At 38.5% G+C, this 25,979-nt stretch overlaps 1 protein-coding gene across 23 annotated transcripts in view; it reads right to left on the bottom strand.

Moving 5' to 3' along the window:
- Nucleotides 1–25,979, bottom strand: part of UNC79 (unc-79 subunit of NALCN channel complex) — a 115,005-nt gene that overhangs the window by 44,619 nt on the left and 44,407 nt on the right. For 13 of the 23 annotated variants that reach the window (XM_075103781.1, XM_075103770.1, XM_075103791.1 and 10 more), the window contains 9 exons: nucleotides 24,891–25,070; nucleotides 23,759–23,824; nucleotides 18,593–18,879; nucleotides 14,391–14,573; nucleotides 13,389–13,551; nucleotides 10,303–10,455; nucleotides 7,599–8,822; nucleotides 5,172–5,279; nucleotides 1,416–1,532 (listed from right to left, as the gene is read on the bottom strand). In XM_075103781.1, coding sequence (XP_074959882.1) covers nucleotides 1,416–1,532; nucleotides 5,172–5,279; nucleotides 7,599–8,822; nucleotides 10,303–10,455; nucleotides 13,389–13,551; nucleotides 14,391–14,573; nucleotides 18,593–18,879; nucleotides 23,759–23,824; nucleotides 24,891–25,070 — 2,481 coding nt within the window. The remainder of the gene's footprint in view (nucleotides 1–1,415; nucleotides 1,533–5,171; nucleotides 5,280–7,598; nucleotides 8,823–10,302; nucleotides 10,456–13,388; nucleotides 13,552–14,390; nucleotides 14,574–18,592; nucleotides 18,880–23,758; nucleotides 23,825–24,890; nucleotides 25,071–25,979) is intronic. The other 10 variants (XM_075103783.1, XM_075103772.1, XM_075103785.1 and 7 more) reach the window with 8 other exon arrangements.

Below are 25,979 nucleotides of genomic sequence, written 5' to 3'. Positions count from 1 at the left end.
AGACTACTTCCTAACTGTTATACCTAATTATAATGAGTCTTAAATTGTGGTTTGACATTGAAATTACAAATAGACACACTGAGCATGTGTCTGGAAAAAAAACCAAAAAACTGTTTTCTGTCCAAATAATAAATTTTACTTTGAGGCTAGTGGTTGAAAAAGAGAGTGAGAGATGCAAAGCTTTCTGGAAAAGATAATTTTATTTTGTATCTCCATGCTTGGAGGCCTTTAGTTGGAATGAATGTTGGAGGGAAAAGTCATAGATGTTGTGAAGAAAGCTAGCGGACTTGGAACAAGATGAACAAGACAGAGTCCCTAAGTAGTTTTGAGTACTGTCTTGTTCCTCTTGAATACTGGCGAACTCCTTCTTGCAGAATGAAAGCAGTAACTGCATCCCTAAACACCTGCCTGAGAAACTAGGTAATACCCTCTAAGTCTCTTCAATAAACAAACTCACCTGCTGATAGGACAAAAAAATGTTATCATTGACAAATTCTGACCTTTATGATTTAAGGATCCCATGCTGAGCACCATACACCATACCATTAGCCATCCTCCAGTTACAAGATTTCGTTTGATGGAACTTGATGCTGAAGACTGAATTAAGCAAAAATTTTAACTCAGCTATCCAGAACTGGTGGTGAGACACTCATTCAGCATGCTAAGTTCCACATAACATTTTAAGCATTCCTTTCTCCAGATGCATCTGGATCTGCTGATAAATTCTTAAGAAGCGCAATTCTGTAATGTCACTAACATCAAGATGGGCAATGAAGTATCTAGCATTTATGATAAACCAGAATGATTCATTGTTTAGTCGCATATGCTATGAATTTGGTCGTAACATAAAATCTTTCATATAAACAAAAACCAAATAAACCACTTGAGTAATGAGGAAATTATGTGTTTAATTCAGTTTTCATTGCTTTGCATTCATCTTAAAGGGAGAAAAAACAGGTCAGTGAGTGAAGAGAAACTTCAGGTGTTCAGCATGAGCTGGCAGAAACTTCTTTAAGGAGAAATAAAACTGGCTGGTATAAGGCACAACTCCTTGGTGTACCAATACCATTGTAAACATACATGCAAATAAATTATTCCATGCACCAGGGATGAAATCCTATTCCTAATGAAGTCAACAGTGATACTTCCTTTTCATTAAATGAGGCCAGGAAATAATCCAAGTAATATGCAAAATTGTGGGGACACCACTGTACCAGCAGCACTACCTCCCAAATATGTAACTATTCCAATCTCTACCAGTTGGGAATCCGGCACGCACTATAAGGTTTCACCTTAGACTTGAGACTGATTACTTATCTGCAATGCCAGAATAGAAATACTCACTTTTTTAATGGATTGATACAGAAAGTGATTGGTTTAGGAAATAGAAATAAAGAACAATAAATGCAGCTCACCAGTATCCCAAGTGCTGATATTGTGGGGAGCACTAGACTGGTGTTCCAGCTGCCTCTTCATTAGCTGGTTCATTGTCAGAGCTCCCAAAGAGCCTCTTTTCATTTGTCTGAACTGAGCTGCAAGTCAGAAATGCAAAAAGGATTTCAGGGGCTCAGACAACATGTAAAACTACTCTTTTTTTCCTGATTGTATAAGCCAGCATGAGGTAAATACTGAAAGGACAATGACTGCTTGCTCTAAGGATCTTGCTCAAGCCAATATGCACTTTTCACACAACTACAGGGGGTACAATTCTGGCCCAAATGACATCAGTCGTAAGTGATTTGGATTCAGGATCTCATCCACTGTGTCAACTGTCAGTGCCTTTTTGTCTCCAAATATCATGAAAGCTCTTCAAAACACTTGGTATCTGTGAGGTGTAAGATACTATCCAAAAATTCCCATGCTGACAGGTGATAAATGTGTACTTGAATTTCACTCACACACAACGTACAGAGGAGGGAAACTCGGTCTCCTCCCACCAAAGTATGGAGGACGGCTCTGTCCAGGCTCACCACAGGAAAGCAAATTCACCAACTGTGTACCACCGGCACCCTTCATGGGTGACACAACCTGAACAGGCCTCCTAAATACCCATATTCAGGCATATGGTATACCATCTGCCCATTATTCTGAAGTGTGAGGCCAGCATGCCTTTTTTAGGCATAGAAGGGTCCCTTCTGTAACTTCACTGCCATTCTTCTTACACGGAGCTTTCAAACAACAAGCATTTGATCTTTCCTCATCTGACTATTTACAACACTTGTTTAAATGGATATTACTGTTTGCTTTAAGAGATGTGTCTCTCTGGATAATGCTCCTACACACACACACAAAAATTGTGGATTTAGAATTTAAGACTTATGTGGTCATGTACTTTCTCAGTGCTTGAATGGAGGAAGAAACAGATCATATACAACTCCTAACCTTCTTACTTTTTCTCCATTCATAAGAAAATTCAAATTGAAGGAATATTTGCTTTGACAGTTGAGCCTGAGCAATGTATTTCCACCACTGAAACCACAATCATCGTTCGCAGTATGAAGACAGAGTTTTAAGACCCTGCTTGAACCAGGCATGTGAGACTGCTGACATGCATCTCCATGCAGGAAAGCTTTTAAAATGTTGCCTTAAGTCTATGTTACATGCTTTCCTCAACAGGGCCTTAAAGCAAGGGCAACAAAGCAGAATCTTCCCCTAATGAATATTTTAATCTGTAACTACATTCAACATTGTTAAAAAGAGTATTAACATACTATCAGGGAGTTCTGCTCTAACATTGCAAACTGTACCCAGCTAAGCTCTGAAAAGAAATCCAGCATTTCACATTATTAACTGTGATTAAGAAGTACAGACAAGGGATAAACTACAACTTTCAGAAATCTCTGAGGGGTTGAGAACCTCCTCCTAAACGTGCACTACTCAGTTTCTAGCTGAGAGTTTCTGAGAAAGCCGAGTAACCTCTAACAAAACAAATACAGGCCCTGAGTAACAATAAACACAATGATAAATTCAGTGGGAATCTGCACACTGAAATTATTTTATTACGTGAACTATTTTAAGTTTTCCCTCATTATATCCTTTCAACGTATCAGAGTGCATTTAAACTCTATTTTTGGGCCAAGCACAAACTCCTCCAGCGTTGCTGCAAAGCAGTTCTTGTATAACTGAACTTCTGGAACTGAACCAGACCAAGAGACCATTCCCTGTTTCACTTTTAAAAGTTATATTGCAGCTGCCTTTCACAGCAAATTAGGAGAAAAATAGAATTTCCATCGTTTCCAGGGCAAGGATTTTAAATAGATGCTTTATCACTTTATCAAGCATAGAATTTCCTCATGAAAGAACAGCAATTAACATTAGAACTGACAAGACAGCTTGGAGTGCAGATGACTGTCAAAATATAAAAAATGATCCCTTTGAATTTTCTTAACAGCTTTTTCCATTGTAATTAAAAAATTTCATGCATATTTCACATAATCAGGCTATTGTTGAGCAGGTTTGGATTGCCAGGATTATTTACCTGATTTGTCAAAGACAGCCATGATTTCAAATATTGATAAGTTTAAAAAAATCTAAAAAACAAAAAACCCAGAGAGCTGTCAGCCTTTGAAGACTGCTGGAGCCAGGCTGATTGCTGTGGACTAGCACATGACTTTTCATGCCTATGACTGACTAGTGGCATAGGGAGGGAACTTTTCCTTGATCAGATTTTCTACAAGAAACCTAACAATCATGAGAAGATCAGTAACCTTCATAGAGAAGCTAGGGAGCCATTCATATGTTAGCTAGTGATCTGATCAATCATCCCTCCACTGCTATGGAATTCTCTACTCAGGAAGAGAAGTCCAAAGGCAAAATCTTCCTATCACAGTTAATGATGTATGCTTTCTGTGGCCAGGCACTGGAAGTACAAGTAATGCTATCTACTTTTGTTACAGGAGTACCTTGTGCTCACAGTCCTGAGCAGGACTTAAAATGCAAAGCACTGTAAAGACACATAGTAGAAGGTCAAAGGTATTTCAGTCTAAATGGACGAGACACACAATAGAAGCATTTATGTCCCATTTTGCACTTGGAAACTGAGGCACACAGAAAGAGGAAAGGAATATTTACAAAGTAATGTAAGCTCAATATGATATAGATACTATTCCCAATTTCATATAATGGAATTTACAGGAATAGCACTCAGTGAAACCAGACAGATAGGTCTTAACTCTTTAGCTGCTTTAGCAGGTGACCTTTGTATCATTAGGTGGCCAACAAATGTACTCTGTCTACAAGATGCACATGACACAAGACGCTTGTGATAAAACTGGAGAGGAAACCTCTAATTTGCAGTACTCATCTAGCATGCCTAAAATAACATCTTCCTCCTATTAAGGCCAAACACCCCTGCCAATCAAATCACCAGATGCTGACTTTCAGAAATTAAAATTTAATTTTTCTACAGCAACCTGAAATTGCAGTGCAGCAAGACAGTTGAGCTGATCTTCCAGCTCACTGGTATCAAAGCAGGTCGCCATTTCCCCTCCCTTTTCAGCTAGTCAAGAGTCCTGCCCCATCAACCTTCGGATGTGTTACTTAACATTACCTAGATAGACACGCCATTCTGGATTTTGTTATGTTCTAAGATGCCTCCACCTTCCAATGTTATCTACACCTGCTCTGTTAAGCCATGTGTCAACATCTACTTAAACCAACCCAGTTCACTTTCCATTGAAATGGGTATGGGAATTTGAGATAAAGAGTTAACACATTTCGGTGAGTAGCTGAGGAAGAGGCATTTCAAGGCATTTTACAAAAACTGCAGGAGATTATTTTTCATAAGGTACAGCAAGAAATGTACTGAAGACCATAGCAACAGCCCTGTGGAGCTCTCATCCTCTGCTTCTGTGCGCTGACAGTTGACAATGCTTTCTCTCACTGGAAAATAAACATTCAGCTTTAGTGAAATATTGCTTTTAGCTGCTACCTACTCTAATTCAAGAAAACTACATTTGTCAAATTTGCCTTGTCACAACAGAAAATATTGCAGCCACTAACTGCTAAAATCTTGCTGACCATCAGAGATTTAACAGGTCTAATGATATCAAACACAGCTGAACTTCCAAGATTCAGTGAAACTCAGGGAAAGGCATTTACCATACATGATATTCGTCTGACGCACAAATACAGCAACTTAGATTTAATCCTCAAACCAGAAGTAAACTTACTTGATATGGAAGAGTGACTGCTTGTCTCCGGGACACCTGCTTCAAGGGTTGGTGCAGAAGATGACTCTCTCGGCATTTCTAGTGTTGAAAGTCCTTTGGCAGCAGGATCTGCATATGAAAATTGTGCTTAAACTCTCAGTATTTAGAATCAATAAATATTTTCCATCCGTTTCCTCCCTGGATGCCCTTTTCACATCTTTTCAGTCATCCGTTCACCATCTGGCATTCCCAGCAGTTTTAGAAGAATTCAGTGTGTGTCTCATAAGAATTTGTATAGAGGCACAGGGATCTACTGTTTAAAATCACTTTTTAAAGGAGACTTCTACCTATGTTCTTTAGAACTCAGAACTAATAAATGCACATGGAGTTCAATTTTGATCCCACTCACAGAGTGATTATCAGAACCACCAACATAGAAACAAGAGCGGTACCACTGATGTAAAGCTAATTTAAATAGCAGTTTAGCATCTTGTAAAAGCCTTATCTCCAACATGTTATCAATTTTCATTCAAAAGGCTGCTGCATCTAGCAGTCGGTCCTAAAGATTCAAAGAGTTTAAGATTTTATCATTAAAAAGAAAAACAAGCCATTAAAACTTATGGTTTGTTTTTTTTTTATGGTAACTGATACTGTCAATACGGGAAGAAGAAATTTTTAACTCTCGATGGCTGGTTTCAACATATCCAATAAAAATGAATATGTTTCTGTGTTGTAAAGTCTCAGGCAGGAAACTCTGTAGCCCAGCATCGTATACTTGAAGAAACAACCCATTTGGATATTTAAATCAGTGATCAGTTATATCAGAAGCCCTTCTAAAACATATGGAAGTATAATAGGCTGACAAAGCTTGAATAAGATTTTGAAATTATAATCAGCTTATTATGATGGTGATATTAAGCCTACTTAAATGAATTACAACATATATGTTCTCAAATAAACTAATCAATATGGCTAAACAAGGCAAAACAGAACATGAGATACATGAAACTACCCAAGCCACTAAATTATCTAGTTATCTGAATTGCCTGTATGAACCTGTAATGTAAGTAAGCACTTAATGAGTCACAGTGAATGTTTTATGCTCCCTTGGGTGACATAACTTAGGTGCATGCAGCTGTTTCACATGGTGTTTCAGAGCTGGGACAACACTTCCAAGCAGTTTCGAGGATGATACTGTTAGCTATTGCATGAAAACTGGCCCTTACTAATGGTCAAAAAAGCATTTGAGTCTAATTGCACAAATTCTTTCATGACCATTCTTCTCTAAGAACGTATGTGAAAAGTTCAAAAGCACTCGGCTCTCTTTTGTTTTTACAAAACTCCCAGCAGTTCTTCAGCTTACTGGAACCATAAATGGGACGATAGGTCTGAAATATAAAGGGAACAGTGTAACCGTGATCACACTGAATGATTTCTCCTTGTAAAAGTGGAATATCACAATAGGAAATTATACTATGTTTCCCTCTAAAGCAATTAAGAAGTGAGGTCAGGAATGTGTAAATATTCCCCCTCACTTCACTGGCAAAAAAGAACTGAGACCTGAAGAATTCTTTCCTTTGTTAATTAATGTTAAAAAAAGACTGGTAAAATTCTAATAACTGAAAAATCCCCAAAAAAAACAGCCACAGAAGTAAAGAGGCAGCAGCATACAGTTTTTAAAACTGTCTGACACATCCAATTGGAAACTGAGGAAACAGCTAAAACACACTGTTTCTCCTCCTGAAAAACTTAGGAACAAAACCCTGTATTGAAGTAACATAAAAAAAAGTTGGGATACACAATAATACTGTATGGCTTTCCCCATGCTTGAACTTTAAATCTTTAACGAATGTAAACCATGTAAACTTTGTGGATACCCAGTACAAAGAAAGTTACAAAAGGTTTTTAGAGTATAAAAGCAAAATATGTGCATATGTCTGATCCTAAATGCAAACTGTAGTTAATTCCGAGTGCTTTTAGTTCTGAAGTCTACAGCCTGCTCAGCTTTACACTTTGTGATCCAGCCTGCTTTCCATCTCCTTATGCTTGCAGAACTAAAGGCCAAAAATCACTATAAGCAAAAGAGAATCAGTGAAGCATGAACTAGATTAGCAGGAAAAAAGGTACAGAAGTATGACAATTTTTCTGACTCCCTGCATAAAGAGGCCATGGAGTTTCACTCCCCAACTTGGATATCAGAACCAATATTTTTGTCACTGAATTCCACTTCCTTTTCAAAGGGGCCCTCACACATGCACGTTACCTGTATGGTTAGTACATGCCTTGTGAGAAACAAACACCTGACAGCATTCAGCTATCTCAGACGACATGAGAAGCTATATCTAAACATTGCTCCCCATACATATACACATCTCTCCCTACACTGGTCTGTCACCAAAACCTTCACGCAGTAATAAGCCTTTTGTCTGGGTCAGTGATTGAGCTCACCTGCCTCCTTCTGCTCTCCCAGCTTGTCAAGGATGTTAAAGGATATGTCCAGGTATTCTCTCTGAATAGCACTCACAGCAATCTTCCTCTGCTTCCTCTGGCGAGGAACAATCTGAATCTTAAATTCTGACTCCTCAGCCTCCTCTCCTTGTTTCTGCTCCATGTTTTGTTCGGTGTCAGACTCTGTGTTGGTATCAAATTTATCACCTTCTGTTTGGTTTTCTGAATCTTCAGGGACTTTAATAAGGACTGTCTTTACATTTGGGCTTGGAATTGCTCCACTAGGTCTAATTTCCTCCATACTGAGCTCAGAGTTATCATCAAGGGACATTTCTGGAAGGGCAAATGACTTCTGCAGCAGGTCCCTTTTCTGTTTCAGTGTTAGTGGGTTCCCACAGGATGTGTCCTGAAGTTCTTCTGGCTTAACTAACTCAGAAGAGTCCTTTTGATCTTTCAGAGAAGGGGAAGAGAACTCCTCTATTCCTGATGAAGGATTATTGCTTGTATCCTTAGAACTAAAGTCTCTGGAGCAATCTTCAATGCTGAACTGGACCAGAGGAGTTGTGCTGAGACTGAGTGCAGAGACATTGATAGGAGTTGAGGGAGATGACGCAGCAGTTTTGCCAGAGACCTCGTCATTCAGCTGGTTTGTTGTTTCTTCTTCTTCATCACTCTCCACTATTCTAAGGGGAGGAAGTGGTTCAAAGACTAAAGAGTCACTGTCTGAAGTGGAGAGTACTGACTGCTTTTCAGGACCTGATGTTGAGTCAGAGGACAAATCTATCAGATCTAAATCTTCCTTGGGACCAGCAGGTTTAACCGGAGAGTCCACTTTCACTTCATATGTTTCCATGCAGTTTAACCTAACTTCTGGTATGACAGGTCTTCTTGTCTCCTGGAAACTCTCTGTACAAGGAAGATTTTCTTGTGTTTCTATGTTTTCAGCTTTAGTAGAAGAATTCTGCCGAGATCGTCCATAATCACTCTGCCTGTGTATGGCATAAGCAGCAGGGACAGGTGGTTTTTCTAAGTCACACCGGTCTATGCAGGACTTCCTGCGATGTTCATCTAATGAAAACAACAGGGAGTCTGCATTCCCTATATCAAGAGATTTTTGTTTTAGAGAGCGCAGTTTCTTTTTCTGAATGCTTTCTTCTCTCACACAGCGCAGAATACTGTCTTGTAAGGCCCCCGTCTCTCTATATTCAGCCAGCTCTATTTCACCTGATTAAAACAGAAAGAGCTAATACTACCTCAGATGAGGACTTCTGCATAAGTCTACACCGTTATCTCACAATTCAACACAATTCTTACAATTCATGTCTGTCATTTCAAATACAAACCCAGTATTACTCAAAATTGTCTAACTTTTGTTTTCATCTCAGAGCGACATTACAGATTTTTGTAATGAACGACAACAAAACCCCCTACTATTTGGATTATAGGGTTTATCTAAATTCTATCCAAATTCCACTCATCCTGGACAGATTTACCCTGAAGACAGAGTGTTAAACCTTATGCACTGAATAAAAGATAGCACAGGCAAATAATTTCTACAGACACTTGGGATGGCTACCTTAGGCATGTGAGATGAAAGAAGAAATGAGCTACACAGACCACTCTGAAGAGGTTTCAAAATGAATTTGGAATACAGCATTGTGGACATCATTTGGACATCAGTGTATATGCAGATGTATATGCACATCTACATGTTATTTACTGCAGCAAAGTGGGCTTAAAATGGATGCTTCCAATTCAAGAAGCAAGGGTAGCAATAGCAGCGAGGATGCGGCAGCACAAGCCTGAGATCAGGCAGGTGTTCAGAGAAATTTTCCCCCAGTGATCCTAGACCCCAGCAGAGTCTAGCAACTATCACACCACAGAGTCACACCTCCCCATCCTAGAGAGGAGTAAAGTAAGCATAGTTACACTTGCTTGTACTACCACCGTGTTGGTATTTTACTATGTGAACACATTGATTGAGAGCATTTTAAAAAGGTTATCACTGTTATTATGAAAGACATATTTTCCCATAAAACAGAATATTCCTGATCATTATTATCCCCATATTTCAAAATGCTCCACATATGAATCGCCATGCAAAAAAAGCAGCGAGAAAAGTTAGATGTTTGCTCTAGTCAGAACGATTCCCCCCGCCCCCATGCAACCACCTGCAGGTGAGGGGTGGTAGAAAGCTCTTCAATTTTTTTAGGATATTAATTTCAGAAACCTAAATTTGAAAACAAAATCCTTCCTATTTTTTGAAACCACCAAATGACCCTTTTTACCAATGGAAAACCATAATATTTGCAGCAGCAACCACAAATTTGCTTACCCTATAGTCCCACCTCATCAAAAAAATCAATTTCTGGGAAAAAATAAATTTGAGTAAAAATCTTCAGCCCAATGGTGGAAGAAATAGCAACAAATCCTCTTAAATATTTTTACATTCAAGAGAGCTTAAGGTTTTGGAAAACAATTGCTGATTTTAGATATTTTTATTGTGGAGAGCCTACTTTAAGACTCCTGTAAGAGATTTCATTCAGGGAAATGAGGAATACCTGCTCTCAAAAGTCAGACAGAGTCCTTGTATTCAAATCAGGCAGTGCAACAAACTTTACAAAGAAAGGTGGTAGCTTGAAAGCTTTCTAAGAGTAGGAAATTGTATTTCTGCATGAGTTTATACCAACAAAACAATTCATACTTCTCTGAGCATTCATCTCAACTGGTTGATATTTCACCATTTTGCTGCCACCAATTCTTTTCAGTCTTGCAAAGAAAGTTTGAGATTCTTTATTGCAAGGTCCAGTTGGTGTATCATGAATATCAGATTCATCAAAAACACTGTCTTCCTCTGCTGGAGAAAGAAAAAACTTTATTATTCTTAAGAGAGTGCAATTCCTTGAACGAAAAGCTGTCTGTGTAACAAAACCTCAGCTAGTTTCAATTAAACTTGAATTGGAAAATGAAGAATCATCTGAAGTTTGCAAGAAAATTTATATCCCAGTTATAACTTCGCCATTCTTGTTACATCTTGAAGTAAGGGGAGAAAGGACAGAGATAAATGAAAAATGAGTTACAATGCAACAAAAGTATATCAAAGCTTTTACCATTCTAAGCTGATATTTCCTACTACTAATAATACAGATTCTTTAGATGGAAGAAATAGAATGTATCTGGATACTGACTTGAGTATAGTGCTTTTAGTGAGAAGTGCTTAGTGAGAACTTTGATAGGGCTCGGTGAGAAATGGTAAATTGAAGAAGATCGAAATTAGTACAAGAACTGCAATGTCAGTAATAAACTAGCAAAGTAGGAAAGTGAAAAAAGAAGAAATTAATAATCTTGGGAAGCTGGTAATAGTAATAGAGTAAGACCTAAAAGTATGAATTATGAAAATATTGATCTAAGTAGTAAAACATTATGCTCTAATTTGAGACCTGCTGGTTGAAAATGGCAGAGAGCAACAAAGATCCAAATCTATTTACCCATCAAATAACAACCACACCACCTGTGCAACATGGCTATAAAAAAGAAATAAAAAAAAAAGAAAAATTTGCATCTATCCTTTCTAGTGATTAATCTCCAAGGAAACAAGAAACACTACTAGGACAATACAGAAAACAGAGCATTCAAGAGAAGAAACAAAAAAAAGTTTGCCTTGTTTATTTTAGTAAGCAAACATGGAGAGGAAATACATTTGGTGTCTAGGAATGAAAAGGCAAGTAAGCAAAAGAGTTAGAATGGCCAAAGACTTACACTGGACATTAATATCTTCAGCTCTGAAATGGGAGGAAAGTTTCTAGTACATGTGAAGCTGTGGAACTGCCAACTAAAAGCATCAGGGATAAGATATCTAAGTGATATGATGAATCCAGAAAAATCAAAGTTGATAGTAAGAATTTCTACAGGAACTGGATTTAATAGATTAGGAGATCACTTTTAATGTCATGTCGATGTGTCTAACAACTTCTTCCCCTTGGCAACAAATGCTTCTTCTCACAAGATTTATCATCAGCTCTACAACAGTCTGTACGCTTGCAATGATCCTCACAACAAAGCTTGGCAGAATAATTAGGAAAAAGGTTCAACAGTGGGAAAATCCATCTTTAGCATAGGAGTTCTTGCTGCCTGACAATGAAATCCTCATCTGTTCATCATTTAAACACCACCTTTGATGATGACAGCAGTACGCACAGTACCTGACCAGAAGCTAAACAAGCCTCCTTAGAAATGGTGGGAAAGGCTTCAACTTTCCAAGTCCTTATGGACTTATACTGGCTATTTATTGCAGGTGGAAGAAAACTTTTTTACATCCTCTTTCTTCCACAGTACTTTAGCAGACAAGGAGAATCAGCCCTACAATTAAGTCAGAATTTACTGAGTAAAATTTGCTCTTTTATAGCCTTCACCTCTGAGCAGGCCAAAGCCCTTCACAACAGCTCTGGAAAGCAAGTAAATATTATTCTCCTTACTTTAAACATAGGGAAACAATGACGAAGTTAGATACAAGGCCACCCAGGGAATCAACATTGGACATGGGATTGGAACACCGAGTTTTCTAAACCTAATTTGGCATTTACTGTGAACAGCAAGCTGGGTACTCAGACACCTCACTTTGTCTTAGAAGTGTCTCAGAATCAATCCAGAAACTGGACGCATTTTATAAATTTATTACTACTACCCTCAGCATTCTTAAGTCATTATTAAGTCATTAACTCAGCTCAAAGCAAAGACAAATTCATAATAAGTCCACAGTTATCTGAACCCTCTTAGCCCTCCTCTAGCAATACAAAACATCCAAATGAGTGAGAATATCCAATACAACATTTACATCCATTTTAAGGTTGCTTTAATTTGCTAGAGCTGAGTAATAGGGTGTTCCAGTAAACAAAATTTTGTGTCCTTGTTCTGCTGGATATCTTTTTATGAGGAACATGCAGCAGAAGAGGAAAAGGTACTGACATGCATAAAAACAGTGCTTCTTGTAGTCTTCAGAAGAAGAGTTTGCTGCACACTAGGAAGACTGTTTGAAAAGGAGGATATAAATAGCAAATAAAGAGCTAAAAGGCAAAATAGCTGAAAGGCAGCTACAGATTAACATCAAAAGAACCTGTTAAACTGTTATCATAAATACTTATTATGCAATAAACTTCACAATTGTACGGAACTACACTCAGTGACACCATGTTATTTCACGCCCCAACTTTACACCACTTCACACCATCACAGTACCTCTGTTACAGCTGGCAAACATAGAGTTAACAATCAGACACAGACTCTAATGGTTGAACCATTCTTTTCTACCTTGCGACATCTTCCTCATGTATGTCTGCACGTAAGCTAGTCAACTTCAGCCCCTTTTATAGAGAAAAGCAAACTATAGACTGAATTCATCATTTTCTCTTTTCAACATCAAATATTTGCTACTATGCCATGTTACTATAAAGTATAATCAGAACGCAGTGTCAAGTTGGTTACATACTTGTGCGTAGGCATGATCAGTTAATATTATCATAGAAAGGCCATCCAGGCATGGTGACTGAACTACTAAGTCTAAGGTACGCTCCCTCCAAAAGCAGTTAGACTGCTGTGCTATGCTTAGCCTACAGAGAAATTGTGATTTTCTTTTACTGAAGATGGCTATACTGGTCAGGTTAGTCACACCTTGGACTTAATTCTGAGCATTACATTCTACATTTCAGACCATATTTACCCGTTTCTACAATAACTGCAAGACTTAATTCATTAAATCAATGACTATCATATAAATGACAGTGTTAAAAGTACCTTTTTCCTTTTCACTGTATCGGCTTATGTTACTGTTGTCACTATACAAAGGACCAGCAGTTGCATGAGGCTTGCAGCTGTGATATTGAGCATTGAGGGTATTGACCGTGATGTGGATTAGGTGAAGTACAATCTTGCTGATTTCACAGTCTCTGTAGGGGTACTGTTCAATGAGAGAGAAAACCTTCAGCTTTAAAACTAACTTTTCTCCTTGGATAAACATTTAGGCAGTAAAATAGAAAAATTACAATAATATTGTTAGCTGGATGCCCTTTGCCTTCCTTTGATCATACATTTCTAAATACATCATGAGAAGCAGGACTGTTTTCAGCTTTGTACACAGAATTATTTTAAAAAAATTTTTTTAAATCCCTATTAGTAAGATTTAATACATTGATTTCTTGACTCTTGTATGACAAAACCAACCATTAATACTAATGCAAAAGGTCTCTCATCAGAACTGTTCTCCAAATACTCGATTTCAATCAGCACATTATAATTTAATGTCTCCACCTCCTTGTATACAGCCCTATAGACCTGTTAGAATTTCAAGTGTATCGTAAGTATTCACAGTTCCATTTTAGTTCACAAAACCACATTACATTTTAACACTTCCTAAAAACCATCCCTTAACTAAAGAATACAAGCTGTTAAGCTGACACCACCCCCCCTTCAAAGTTGCTTAGTATTTTTTTAAAACTAATTTTAAGTTATTTGAAATACTTTTCATTGGAACTCTATATAGCATTTTCCTATTTTCAAATCCATATTTCGTTGTCAGGTAACCATGTGAAAGACAATATAGACAGCAGAAGTAATAGGTGAGTAACACAGAGGAAAGCTTAACTACTTCAGACATTGAAATTAAATGCAGTAAGCAAATCAAAGGAAAAGTATTCTTTACATTCCTTTCACTTGCCATACAGTTAGGTGTTCCCTGTAATAAATTTCAAGTTGAAGTGTAAGTTTTAAGGCGGACAATATCTTTTCAAGGCCACTCACCTTATAGAGAATGACAAGCAAAGCCTTTAACCACATCTGCCGAATGTGAGGTTTGAGGGACCAGAGGGAGCAGCGAGGAGGCTGCTGAAAGTAATGCCTTAGCTGAGGACAAGTGCAATATTTCAGCACCTGCACCACCAAGGGAAGAAGGTGTTTTCCCAGGTTGATGTTATAGTCCATCACCTGAAAAGAATATCAGCACAGGAGTTAGCCCCAAAATCAAGTCCACTGATGTTGAAAAGCAAAATAATACCTCAACTGTATTAGTTAAGTGAAAAGAAACAGACATTTTTAAGGAAGTCTCAGTATCAGTTAGAAACTTTCTGCCAGCTTGCCACATTCTCATTTTAGCTAGGTAGGTAAAATGTGTTCTGAAATCCTTTCATCCTGCACAGTCTAAATTTTAACATACACTGCAAGTTCATAAATTATGCTGGGATAGCCTTTTATTATAGCACAAGTTGATCATGTTTCAACAGACAAAATCACATTAGGTATATCCCATGCTTAACAGATATAATGCAATTGTGGGTTTTGGGAGCAGGGTTTGTGTATTTTGGTTACTTGGGATTTTTGTATTAACACTGTATTGCCAGTTTTCATTACTTTCTCATCAGGCTTGCAACATTATCTGTGGGGTTTTTTTAAGCCCCACGTTCTAGAATCAGGTAATGAGACAAGAATTCCACTTTTCACTATAGCAAAGGTAAGACTCTGTCTGCAACATTACGCAGAAAGTCTAAGCATGAAAATCCTAAAGAATGCAAGAACAAAGCTAATGAAAAACATCTTGCTCTAAATAAAATGCTCATCAATTTTAAGTGGTGGTGTTGCTGTAGACAGGTTGCTATTATTACAGGTAGTCATAACCCTTGCCTCCATATATTCACATTGTCCTGACACAACTGTGTTTTCAATTGAAATTGCGTTGCTATCTTTAATTATCTTCTCATCAGTCTTGCAACATATGGCTTTAAATAAAAATAGCTAATGTCCTGAAATGAGCAGCTAAATTAGATCATAACAAGGATCCACAAAGCTCTTGTCTCTGATGCTAACCTATATTGGTTGACACCCAGGTAGGTATAACAGCAGGCCAAGCAAACTCCAGCACACCTCCCAAGATCTAACACGTCTCTGCAGTTTCAGTGGACTTAGTGCTTTATCAGGAGCCCTGCACATCTAAACATACACAAACATCACTTTTATCCTGTCCTGGTTTCAGCTGGGATAGAATTAATTTTCCTCCTAGTAGCTGATATAGTGCTGTGTTTTGGATTTAGTAGGAGAACCATGTTGACAACACACTGATGTTTTAGTTGTTGCTAAGTAGTGCTTACACTAGCCAAGGACTTTTTCAGCTTCCCATGCTCTGCCTGGTGCACAGAAACTGGAAGGGGGCTCAGCCAGGACAGCTGACCCAAACTGGCCAAGGGGATAATCCATACCGTATCACATCATGCTCAGTGTATAAACTGGGGGCAGTTAGCCGAGGGGCAGTGACTGCTGCTCAGGGTTTAAATTATTACACTGTTCTTATCTCAACCCATGGGTTTTCTTACCCTTCCTCTTCCAGTTGTGTTCCCCATCCCAATAGGGGGAAGGGTGAGTGAGCAGCTGTGTGGTGCTGGGTGGTCAGCTGTGGCTAAACCATGGCACACCCATATGATCCGTCTCCTTCAGGTCTGCATTTCTTTTTTTGGTTTTGTTTTTATTAGAGCAAGAGGATGAGCCTAATTTGCAAACACAGGACTCATCTCTGAAGTCCCCTCCTGAACAAGCTGACTAGAGGTATTTCCCTGTCAAATTCTCTAGTTTGATGTGCAGCTGTCTCAGATTTTTGTGCTGCATGCATAGAGCTAAATAGATTAATCCCATGTCTTTCCATGAGGGGTTAAGCCTGCTTAACAGATGATATATAATCACCAAATATGGTCCTACCCTGCAATGCCTTGTCCCCTCAGGGTGAGATGCAGTTATATAGCATGGTTAGGAAAAAACTCATCCATATAAGGAAGACAGAGCCCTGCCTTAACACACACTACATACTGTAATGCAGACATGTCTTAAGCTGAGCAGACCCATTTTTTAAGTTGTCACAGGAAGATCTGGAATAAATGATGCTGCAAATGTTGAGCAGAGCTCAGCCTGGGATGCTAAGCAGAGCCTGGCACTGCTGGGTTCCCCACTCCAACAGGCTTGTACAACATTGCCACCATGCGGGGTAATACCACACTGGCTGCAAACACCAAAACTTGCCCACTTCTGCTGCTGGGGAGAGAAAAAGGCATTTTATGCTTTCAAGAATTCCAAATACTCAGATTTTATGATGCAAAATACTGAGAGACATTTTTTTTTTTCTTGAACTGACCATTCCAACCAGGCCTGGAATCAAAACCAGCGAACCAGCAAGCCAGCCCAATCCCAGCCTCTGCGGAGCTGATTGGGGAAAGCAAATATTTATGACTAGGGGAGGGAATGTAACTGAAATAGATCTCTTAAGAGCTCCATGCTGAGTTTTCACTCTGTAAACACGTCTTCAGATTGCAAATAGCACTCCTCTTGCAGCAAAGGATATTCCCAACACAAAGCAGCCCTACAGCTAAGAAAAAAAAATTCCCTCAAAATATAAATTAAAGTTTTGATGTCTGCTACATGGAGAAAAATCCTGGCCTACTGAAGTTCTCAAACTCCATTTGACGTTGGGGAGCCAGGATTCAGCTATGAGCTTTTCAAACAGAAATGCAGAATTCAGCTATCCTGAGACATTTTAAAGGTGGAAGAGGAAAGGCAGGGGCTGATATTTAGCATTGCAGTAAGTAGTACTTTTGAAAACCAGGTCAATCATGATCACTGAAGTTTGGGAATCCAAACTTGGAAAACATGTAAAAAAATGTGGAAGATACTGCCCTGTGATCTAAACTGCTACTTCTGGACGCTCAATAAAACAGTAACAGGCCTGAATGTCCTTTTACATGCTTCAACTTAAAATTGTACAAGTGAAAAATTATTAACAACACACAGCAATGGTGCTCTGAAAAACGGATCAGGATGCATTTGCAGCTACCCAGTTTGCATTAACACCTTCTACGTTGCCTACTCAAACATGGACACCCAACTTCTCCATGCCTGTGAAAGTTTATCCAAGTATCTACATTACAATTTACTTCAAAAAATCACTGATTCCAATGTACAAACCAGAAAATCCTGATAAAAACTGCAAGTACAGAAGAGGCCAGGATAGCTTTGAGCAATCTTTGAAGGTTACAACGGGCATTTTAAGAGCTGGGGCAGGGAGAAATCTGAAATTACAGCCCTCTCTCTCTCCTGAGGTAATCCTTTATGACAGACTGTGGTAAGGAAAAAGCGTGTAAGTGATAATGAAGCTTCGTTGTAAATAATAAGAATACTCTGCAAGTGTGGAATGTTTTTCAGCCTAGCATCACCAACTGCTCTATCAGTAAGAATTAATCAAGCCTTAGAAGAGCCTTGTGAGGCAAGAAATTATGGTCCTCCTTACAAGATGGAAAAAGAAGGCACAAGGCAAGCATGTGCTCAGTCATTTGTTATAGCAATATAGGCAGAAGTTCACCATGGTGGCACCAGTCCCTAGGAAAGGGAGAACAGAAAGTCCTAGTGCACTCTTAAGGAAGAAGGAGAACAAATCTCCTGCAAAGTGAAGGATGTCGAAGAGTTTACAGACCATTCATGCAGGGAAACAAGCAAGAGCACGTCTTCCTGAATAGGAAAGGAAAAAATGACATGTGAGGGAAGTAAGGCATTCAAAGGCTAGGGAAAGAGGGCAAACATGTTTGGAGCAGTCTCTAATTTTTCATACAGTGGTAGTATTTGCATGCCTGCACACACGCAAAGCCGTTATCTCTATGCCAATGATGCAGCAAGTTTAGTGTACTACTAGGAAGTTATAAATTAGCATACTTCTATTTAACTATTTACTTTTTAACTGCAAAGCAAAAACCTACAGGAAGAACTTGATTAGGCTACAGGGACCCTTTTGAGAGTAAAGAACAAGCAGCCATCGTTGTTCTCAAATTCTTCCAGCAACTGAAGAGGTGTTAAGAAGGTTTAAGTAGCATTACTGCACTCAGCCATTATTTTGGTACAAAGAAGGCTGTGCTACCACCATTTGAACAACAGGCAATGAGAAATAGCTGCAAAAAGTAGAAAGCGTCTTCACCTACTTGTGCTATTCCAGCAATAAAGGCATTAAAGCAAGTCGAAACACGCATTTTTTGTGGCGCAATCATGAAGCATCCTTCCTGCTGATCATAACCAAGTAGGACGTACAGATGGCGCTTGACTGTGTTGAAAGCTTTAGCGCTGCTGATGTCCGACTCAGCACTGCTCTCATCCTTTGCCATGAACTTCATTAGCACAGTAATGAGCTGGTGGACAGTTTGGTGATCAATCCCAGCATCCTCTGGCAGCAGGTCTTTTATTGTATTATCATTCTCTGGGGAGGGTTGTCCTATCGGCACAAGAGAGACATTGGTATCAGACACTGGATTTTTTCCAGAGTTCATCGCTCCATTTCTGCTCAAATACACATGATGAAGTCAAAGGAGATAGGCATGCGTTTCTGAGGGCATTGTTCCTCTGTTGCCTCAGGCTCAACAGCACACTAACACCTACTGTGTACACTGAACTTTATGTCTCGGCTTTCCCATGTTTAACCAAGCCGCTTATCTTCCTATCCCCGTCCATTTCTGCCATATTGAGTGTTATTATTCCTTCACATCTATGCATTAAAGGAGAATCAAATCCTACTGCCACAGAATTCTTATCTGGCATAGTTTTTAGTCTTTCCTCAGCAAAAGTTAGTGGATATTTGTCTTTGCCAGTAGAGGATGTACAAAATGGCAAGGATAGGAGATGGAGAAAATTCTAGCAAATAATGATTAAACAAAAAATGAAAACACTCCCTTTTAGCATTGAATCCATATTTCCCCCAAATAACTTGGGACAAAATGTAGGCAACTATAATTTAGTAGGCTTTGGGACACTGTAGTATGTCAAAACTTTGATGACCTTTTCCTAGAGTAGCCTAAAGACTTGGGTTTATAAACACTGAATGGGGATAATACTTTGCATGGGAATATGATCATGTGGAAGACAAGAGGCTACTTACAAAGCACAAGGAAGTTTGGGTGCTGGCTATCGCTATCCAAGCAAAACAGACACATGTTGCCAAGTGGACAAGTATTTTCATTTTCATACTTCAATATTTTAAATCGAGTATTTCCAGGTACAATTTATCATTACTAGAATCCTCTAGTAACTGTCTTTGGAGTTACCCTCTTCCATTTCATCCTATTTGTAAGGCTTTTTTTTTAGTGCTTAGCAGTGCCTAAAGATTTATGTTACACTAATGCTAGGAAGTTAATTAATGAAAAGCACCGGCTATTTCACACATCACTATATCAGATTCTTCTTATTAAATAATTCTGAATAAATGCACGGCTAAAGGACAGTAAAGTATATTATTCCAACATGTTCTATTTTTAAAAAGTAGTTTAAATTAAATGCTTCTGTATGAATAAAATGCATTATATATGCATTATATGCAAAATAAAAACATTTATTTCCACTAGGATAATCAACAAAGGGAAGAGATAATATTTTTCTGACAGCATCAAAAGGGGGCAATACCTGAAAATTCAGTTTTCATTACACCAGTAATGTTAGTTTGTTCATTAAGCACTATTTTAAAATTAATTGATACTGAAACGTATTCTGATGTATTTTCTGATCCATGGTTAAAAATGTGTCTAACAGCGAATAATTGAGATAAAGCAAGCTGGTATGAAGCAGAATTATAGAATAATCTACTTGGTTTTACTTCAAGAATAAATCCTTTCAACTATTGCAAATAGTCCTTACTTTTGCATGAATAGTTTAAGCTGAATTTTGCAGGACAGACCCTACAAGCAAGATTAGCTCAAAGTATAATCTTAAAATTGCTCCTGCATGTCTGTGTAGGGTTATTAGCCAGCAACTAGTATCCACTTAGTCTGTTAAGAGTGAGTAAATTCATACCTATTTGTTTATAGCTACTTTTATACTAAAAATTATTTTAATATCCTAATTTACCCATATTCTTAGTGTAACAAGTTATTCTGACAAGGGACTCCACTGCTGGTACAACTGCATCTGTCTTAGGGTCTTCACCAGCAAAATTGCTGTGTCTGATATTTTAAAAATAATTTTAAATATTTTACAATTTATTGGTGGGTCAGTAAAGGGTTTTGTTTGATTGGCTGTTTTGCTAAGCGTGGGAGAAGGTTGCTATTTCTATGATATCTGAAAATGAAAACAAGGGAGGGAAACTTTCAGAAGTACTTCGTTAAGAATAACTTTCCTTTACTGGTCTCATTTTGGTAAAAAGAAATAATGAACTTCATATTATATAGTATTTTTTATTCCCAATATTTTTCACTGGGATATTTTGTTTACAGAAGCCTTCCTTCAAAATGAAAATTCTCTATCCAAACTTTCGCTGGACCAAGATTTGCAGATGCAAAAAGAAAACAATAAATTCTGAAATAATGAGAATGAGAAATACAGCAAGTTCCATTTTCAGAAGCACATTAAAAATGTATTATAGGAAATAACTTTAGCTTTGTGGACTTCAGCTGAGAAATAATCTTTCCACATATTATACCCAGGTTAAAATTTTCCATGAAATTGCATCCAAGAAACACCATTTTCATAAAGATTATATTAGACTGTTTTCTTCAGCGCTACTTATTTTTATCCCTATTAGAGGTTGTGAGATTTTCCATAAAACAAAGGAGATAAGATGGAATGAGTCAAAGGATCGTGGAGCTCTAAATAAATCCTGGTTCTCCGAATAGAACCCAATGAGTAATTAATCTGAAAAGATTAACCTGTTTTTCTTTCACTCGCTGAATAACATAATTTAGAAGTTCAGTGATAAACATTCAATTCTGCCATTCACTCGTAATACTGACACCAGTTAACAGACACTTCCTGACATTTTACTTTCCAGAAATATTACACTTTCTGAAGCATTAAAATCTAATTTCTCGTAATTTACCCTCGCTGGAAACCATACAGCAGGACACATTGAACAGAGCTTCACTCTGAGTAGTTAGTCATAGCTCTACTAAGGATCAAGTCTAGGGAATGTCAATCACCTCCTGTTTTTACTTCTAATGCAGAAACCTGCAATGAACCAGCAATGGAGAACTGCTGTTTAAAACTACAAAAAAAAACCTCTACGATCCCATTTAGGAAATAGACTTTCAGGGTCCAGAAAACCTTCCTCTGCTGTCTGAAATGGGTCTTCAGTTACATCAAGCTTGAACTAAAGTTTCACTTCATTAACACATGATATAGGGTACCCTGTACCAAATCAAGCTGTTAAGATTCAAGCTAAGAACGCAAAACCAAAGCAGCCCTGTCTTCACAGTAGCTACGGTGGCTTTTACCCCTCAAAATGTGTGTGCATACATGTACAATTTGTGTGCACGTGTGTGTGCCTACATGCAAGGTGTACACACACACCCCCACCAGGAGAACCTTCTCACATCACCAAACACACAGCTTGCTAGTTAATATATAGCCACCATTCCTGAATTCAGTCTAGCCTATGCCCACAGATTCATCTCTCTATTCATGTGTCCCTTATACCAGACCCCTTTACCTCCAAATTACTTTAAGGTATATCACAATATAACATAAACATCAGATCACAATTATATCATGCTTCATCCCAATTGTGATCCCTGTGCCTATCACTGAAACCCTCCAAGTGACTGTCCAGGGTATTACAGAGGATACATGAACAAATAATGATCCTGGCATTTAATCCATACAGAACACATGTTGAATTCAGCTTACATTTGAATTGTGCAAGGATTACAGTTTTAGATCTAGAAAGAACAGATGAGCATGAGGACTGGTTCAGTCGAGTGGTATGTATAAAATAAATGTTTTTCTACAGCAGATGTGCAGCCTATGTTTAAGAGTCAGTCAGTTCCTTAGACAAATCAGATATGCTCAGTACTACCTGCGAAGTGTTAGAAACTATGAGTCAAACCCTAAAACACCACCCCTATTTTGCAGAAAATTAAGATTTTAGAAAGAAATAAACACTGGGCAGGTGGAGAGGGACAGTCATTTGTCTCCTAGTTTCCAAAGCGTATGTGATAATTTTGAATATTATCAGACTTTTCTTCATATCAGTGGTTACTAGCTACATGCAACTTTTTATATATACATTTTTAGTGGAACCTGAATTTGCAGACTACGTGATTAATTACCTGAGCCTGGAAACTGAAGCTTTGAAATACCAAAATACATCTAATAAAAATCACAATGGCTAACAATGCCTACCATGAGGCTGACACTTCTTATGTGACAAGTTTCTCTAAGCCCGGTATATAGCAGGTGAATGAAGACCAGTCATTCACTGACACATCTGTTCATCGCACCATTATTTCACTTGTTCCTTCTGTAGCCTGTGACAACCTGCACATATATTCTGTACGGAACTGGCTGATTTCCAGCTCTCACTGGTCTAGTATGACAGGGCTATATACTGCTAATTCAGAAGTTCTCCTAGTCCATTTCACAGCTTAGTCTGCACCCACGTCGGCAAGGTATTTTCCTTTCAGCTGATCACCCAGTTAAAAGCCCATCTGTTCTAATTCTGAATTTGTGTCTGTTGGAAATACTGCAAGTCTTGAAGAAGGAATATGAAGATATCTGAATCTGAGATTTGTCACTTCCAAATGGCCAGTCTACACAGGACTCAGAGGAAGAACTGTCAGTAGTCACAATTATTTAGAGATTACTTGGACCCCTGCTGAGCTAGCTATTCTACAAATGCCTGACAGAAGGGTGACATCTTCACAAAATGTCAGTAAATATAAAATAAGGGACTTAAGATGTCTCTAAGTATACAGAGGAGACAAGTGTAATTTATAGTACCGACAATCAAAAGCATTCTATCTGCTGTCTCTAAAACCTGACGGTCAAAGATCAGGCTGAACACAGGTGACCCATGGGACTAGCCTACTAAATATTTACTTGTTCCTGTGGGCAATGAAACACAGGAGGGTGAGGCACTGCCAGCATAGCTGACTGCCTCTGAATAACCTCCTCCCAGCCCCAAAGTACTATTTACAACTGGGGGCAGTTTTCAGTACAGATCAAGAGCAAAACTTCAATTTACACCTTTTGGAACCATGCTGAGGCATGATTCACTGTGCCTTTTAGACAGCTTCCATCTTGCATAGATTTATCTCATGAGTCAGCAAGAAAGCTAGGACTATTGCCTTCCTTTTCCTGTTCCATTGAAACACACCCCTTGTCAAACCCACCTGGTGTTTGCTCTGGTGTTCCTCCAAGTGCTGGAGCAGACTGCTCGTGTCTGGTCAAGCTCACAGCTTAAAAAAAAAAAAAAAACACACACACAAAAAAAAACAACAAACCAAGAGCAACCCTGTTTAAAAAGGCAGTACTGACAACTTATACTTCAGTATATATTCAGTGATAGCATATTTATGTTCATTTACTCATGCACTGTTGTCAGGCAGTGAGTATAACTGTCTGAAACGTGTCCCTTCTGTGCCCTACAGATTTTATGCACCATGTTCTATAACTCTAATTTTCTCCATTAGGTTTTGCTGGTACGAGTGTCACCACATAGGAGCCCCTATACAGGATAAGAAATTGGTCAAGAAGGATTACCTAAGAGTCACAAAATATGGTGGCATTTGTTTTGGAGACAAGAAGTTACCTTTTAACTTAACAGTTCACCAGCACCCAGGTTTGAACATTTTATGGGTTCCTATTATATGGGTAGGACCAATGTGAAAGGTCCAATTTTAATATAAAGACTACTAGGTGTTTGTAAGATTCTCTAAATGAGAATGGGTAAGCTCTATTTCTGCTTGGAAAGATATCTGTACAGCACTCCATACAGGCCTATGGATTTCCAGCACCTAGGTCCTCCTATACAAGCTGGCAGGAAGGATGTGTTGCATGGACATTGTTTTCTTAACAAAGGAATTCTGAAGATATCCAAAAGCTCATTTGAGACATTACCAATTGTTTTTAACACGTCTAGCGTATGCTACATACAGTGATTATTAATTACATTTAATAAATAAATTAGTAACAGAGGATTTTTTTCTGTAAACACTTCATCTATTTGACATTAAACTACTGTGTATTAGCCACAAATAAAAATTAAGATCTATCCACAAACTAGTCTTGGAGCATTGTGTTCTGGCATTTTAAACAAACACAGCATAGACATAATGTTTGTCAATGTTTTTTGCCAAACTTACTAACTTTTCATTATCTGAATAACGCCCAAATCAGTCAGAAACCTAAATTTGCTAGCCCAATTGGATAAATATTGACAATTCTGATGTGTACCCAGCAATAGGATACGATCCTAAGGGAAAAGATACAGGCGTGTCACAAAAACATAAACAGATACTCAACGAATTTTGGTGGTTAAGGTTTCTGGAAGGGAGAGCGCTCTCTTTGACTCCACTGGCCCCTTCACACTGTCCCTCAGGGAACGCACACTCTTCTGACGGTTACGTGCGAAACGAGCCCTCTTGATCTTCCACATTGCTGCATCACTGAGGTTGGCGACATTTGTCCGGACAGCAGTGATAGCTTTGCAAATGCAATTGACCAAGTTAGGATTCATTCCACAGCATGGTGAGGCCCTAATGCTGTGAGATGCCAAATGCAACTGGGCCCCAGGTCCCACTCAAGGCAAGAAAGCTTCATATGGGATCAAGGGGTCCATCTGCAAGGTACTCATTTGCATGCTCTCATTCTGAAATCCATAAAACTCCAAATGTCATAACTGTGTTTAAAAAATTATGCTGTTACTTCTTTCTTTAGAGATTGGAAGTTCTTGAAACCAAAACCTAAATTTCATGCTAAGGGAATATGAGGCGCCCTCTATTTAAAATGGCAAGAATCTCACAAGTATAGATCACGCTCAGTGTGCTTATACGCAAATGTGGCCTCTAGTTTTGCCTCACTGCCCTCCTGTCCTGCCTGAACCTATCATCCTGGATTTGAACAGCGCCTCCAAAAATATGTGAGCATGATTATGTGTTTACAATGGTGTTACCAGCAGTACGACTGCATGTCTTAATGGGATCACCAATACTTTTCTATACTCATGTCTACAGAGCATTCAAACCCTTTGAGTTTAATCACCTGAGCAACTAAAGCCAGTGAGCCCATCCTTTGCACCACTAACATCTTTGAAAAGGCAAAAAGAAAGGTTAAAAAGATACTTCAAAAATATCTTTTGCATATTTGAAATTTTAAATTACTCCCAGATACTCATATTTAAAGATATAACCCCACACTTGCAGCCAGAGGTGCTAGAAACTAGTGCCGAGATTCCCTCCTCAGGCTGCAGCAGCAGTTCCCAGCTCTGGGTCAATCTACTCACATATGGAGAAGAAAATATGTTTGCAGTTCCACCCATCTGTCTGGATGCAGCAGCAGCACCTGGGCTGTTTTAGGCACTGGGCTCAATGCAAGTATAAGAGGAGGCATTAG

Source organism: Phalacrocorax aristotelis, chromosome 9, assembly GCF_949628215.1.
Source record: "Phalacrocorax aristotelis chromosome 9, bGulAri2.1, whole genome shotgun sequence".
Taxonomy (NCBI): Eukaryota; Metazoa; Chordata; class Aves; order Suliformes; family Phalacrocoracidae; genus Phalacrocorax; species Phalacrocorax aristotelis.
The sequence above is the reverse complement of the archived record's forward strand: the minus strand, read 5'-3'. Positions and strand labels throughout refer to the sequence as shown.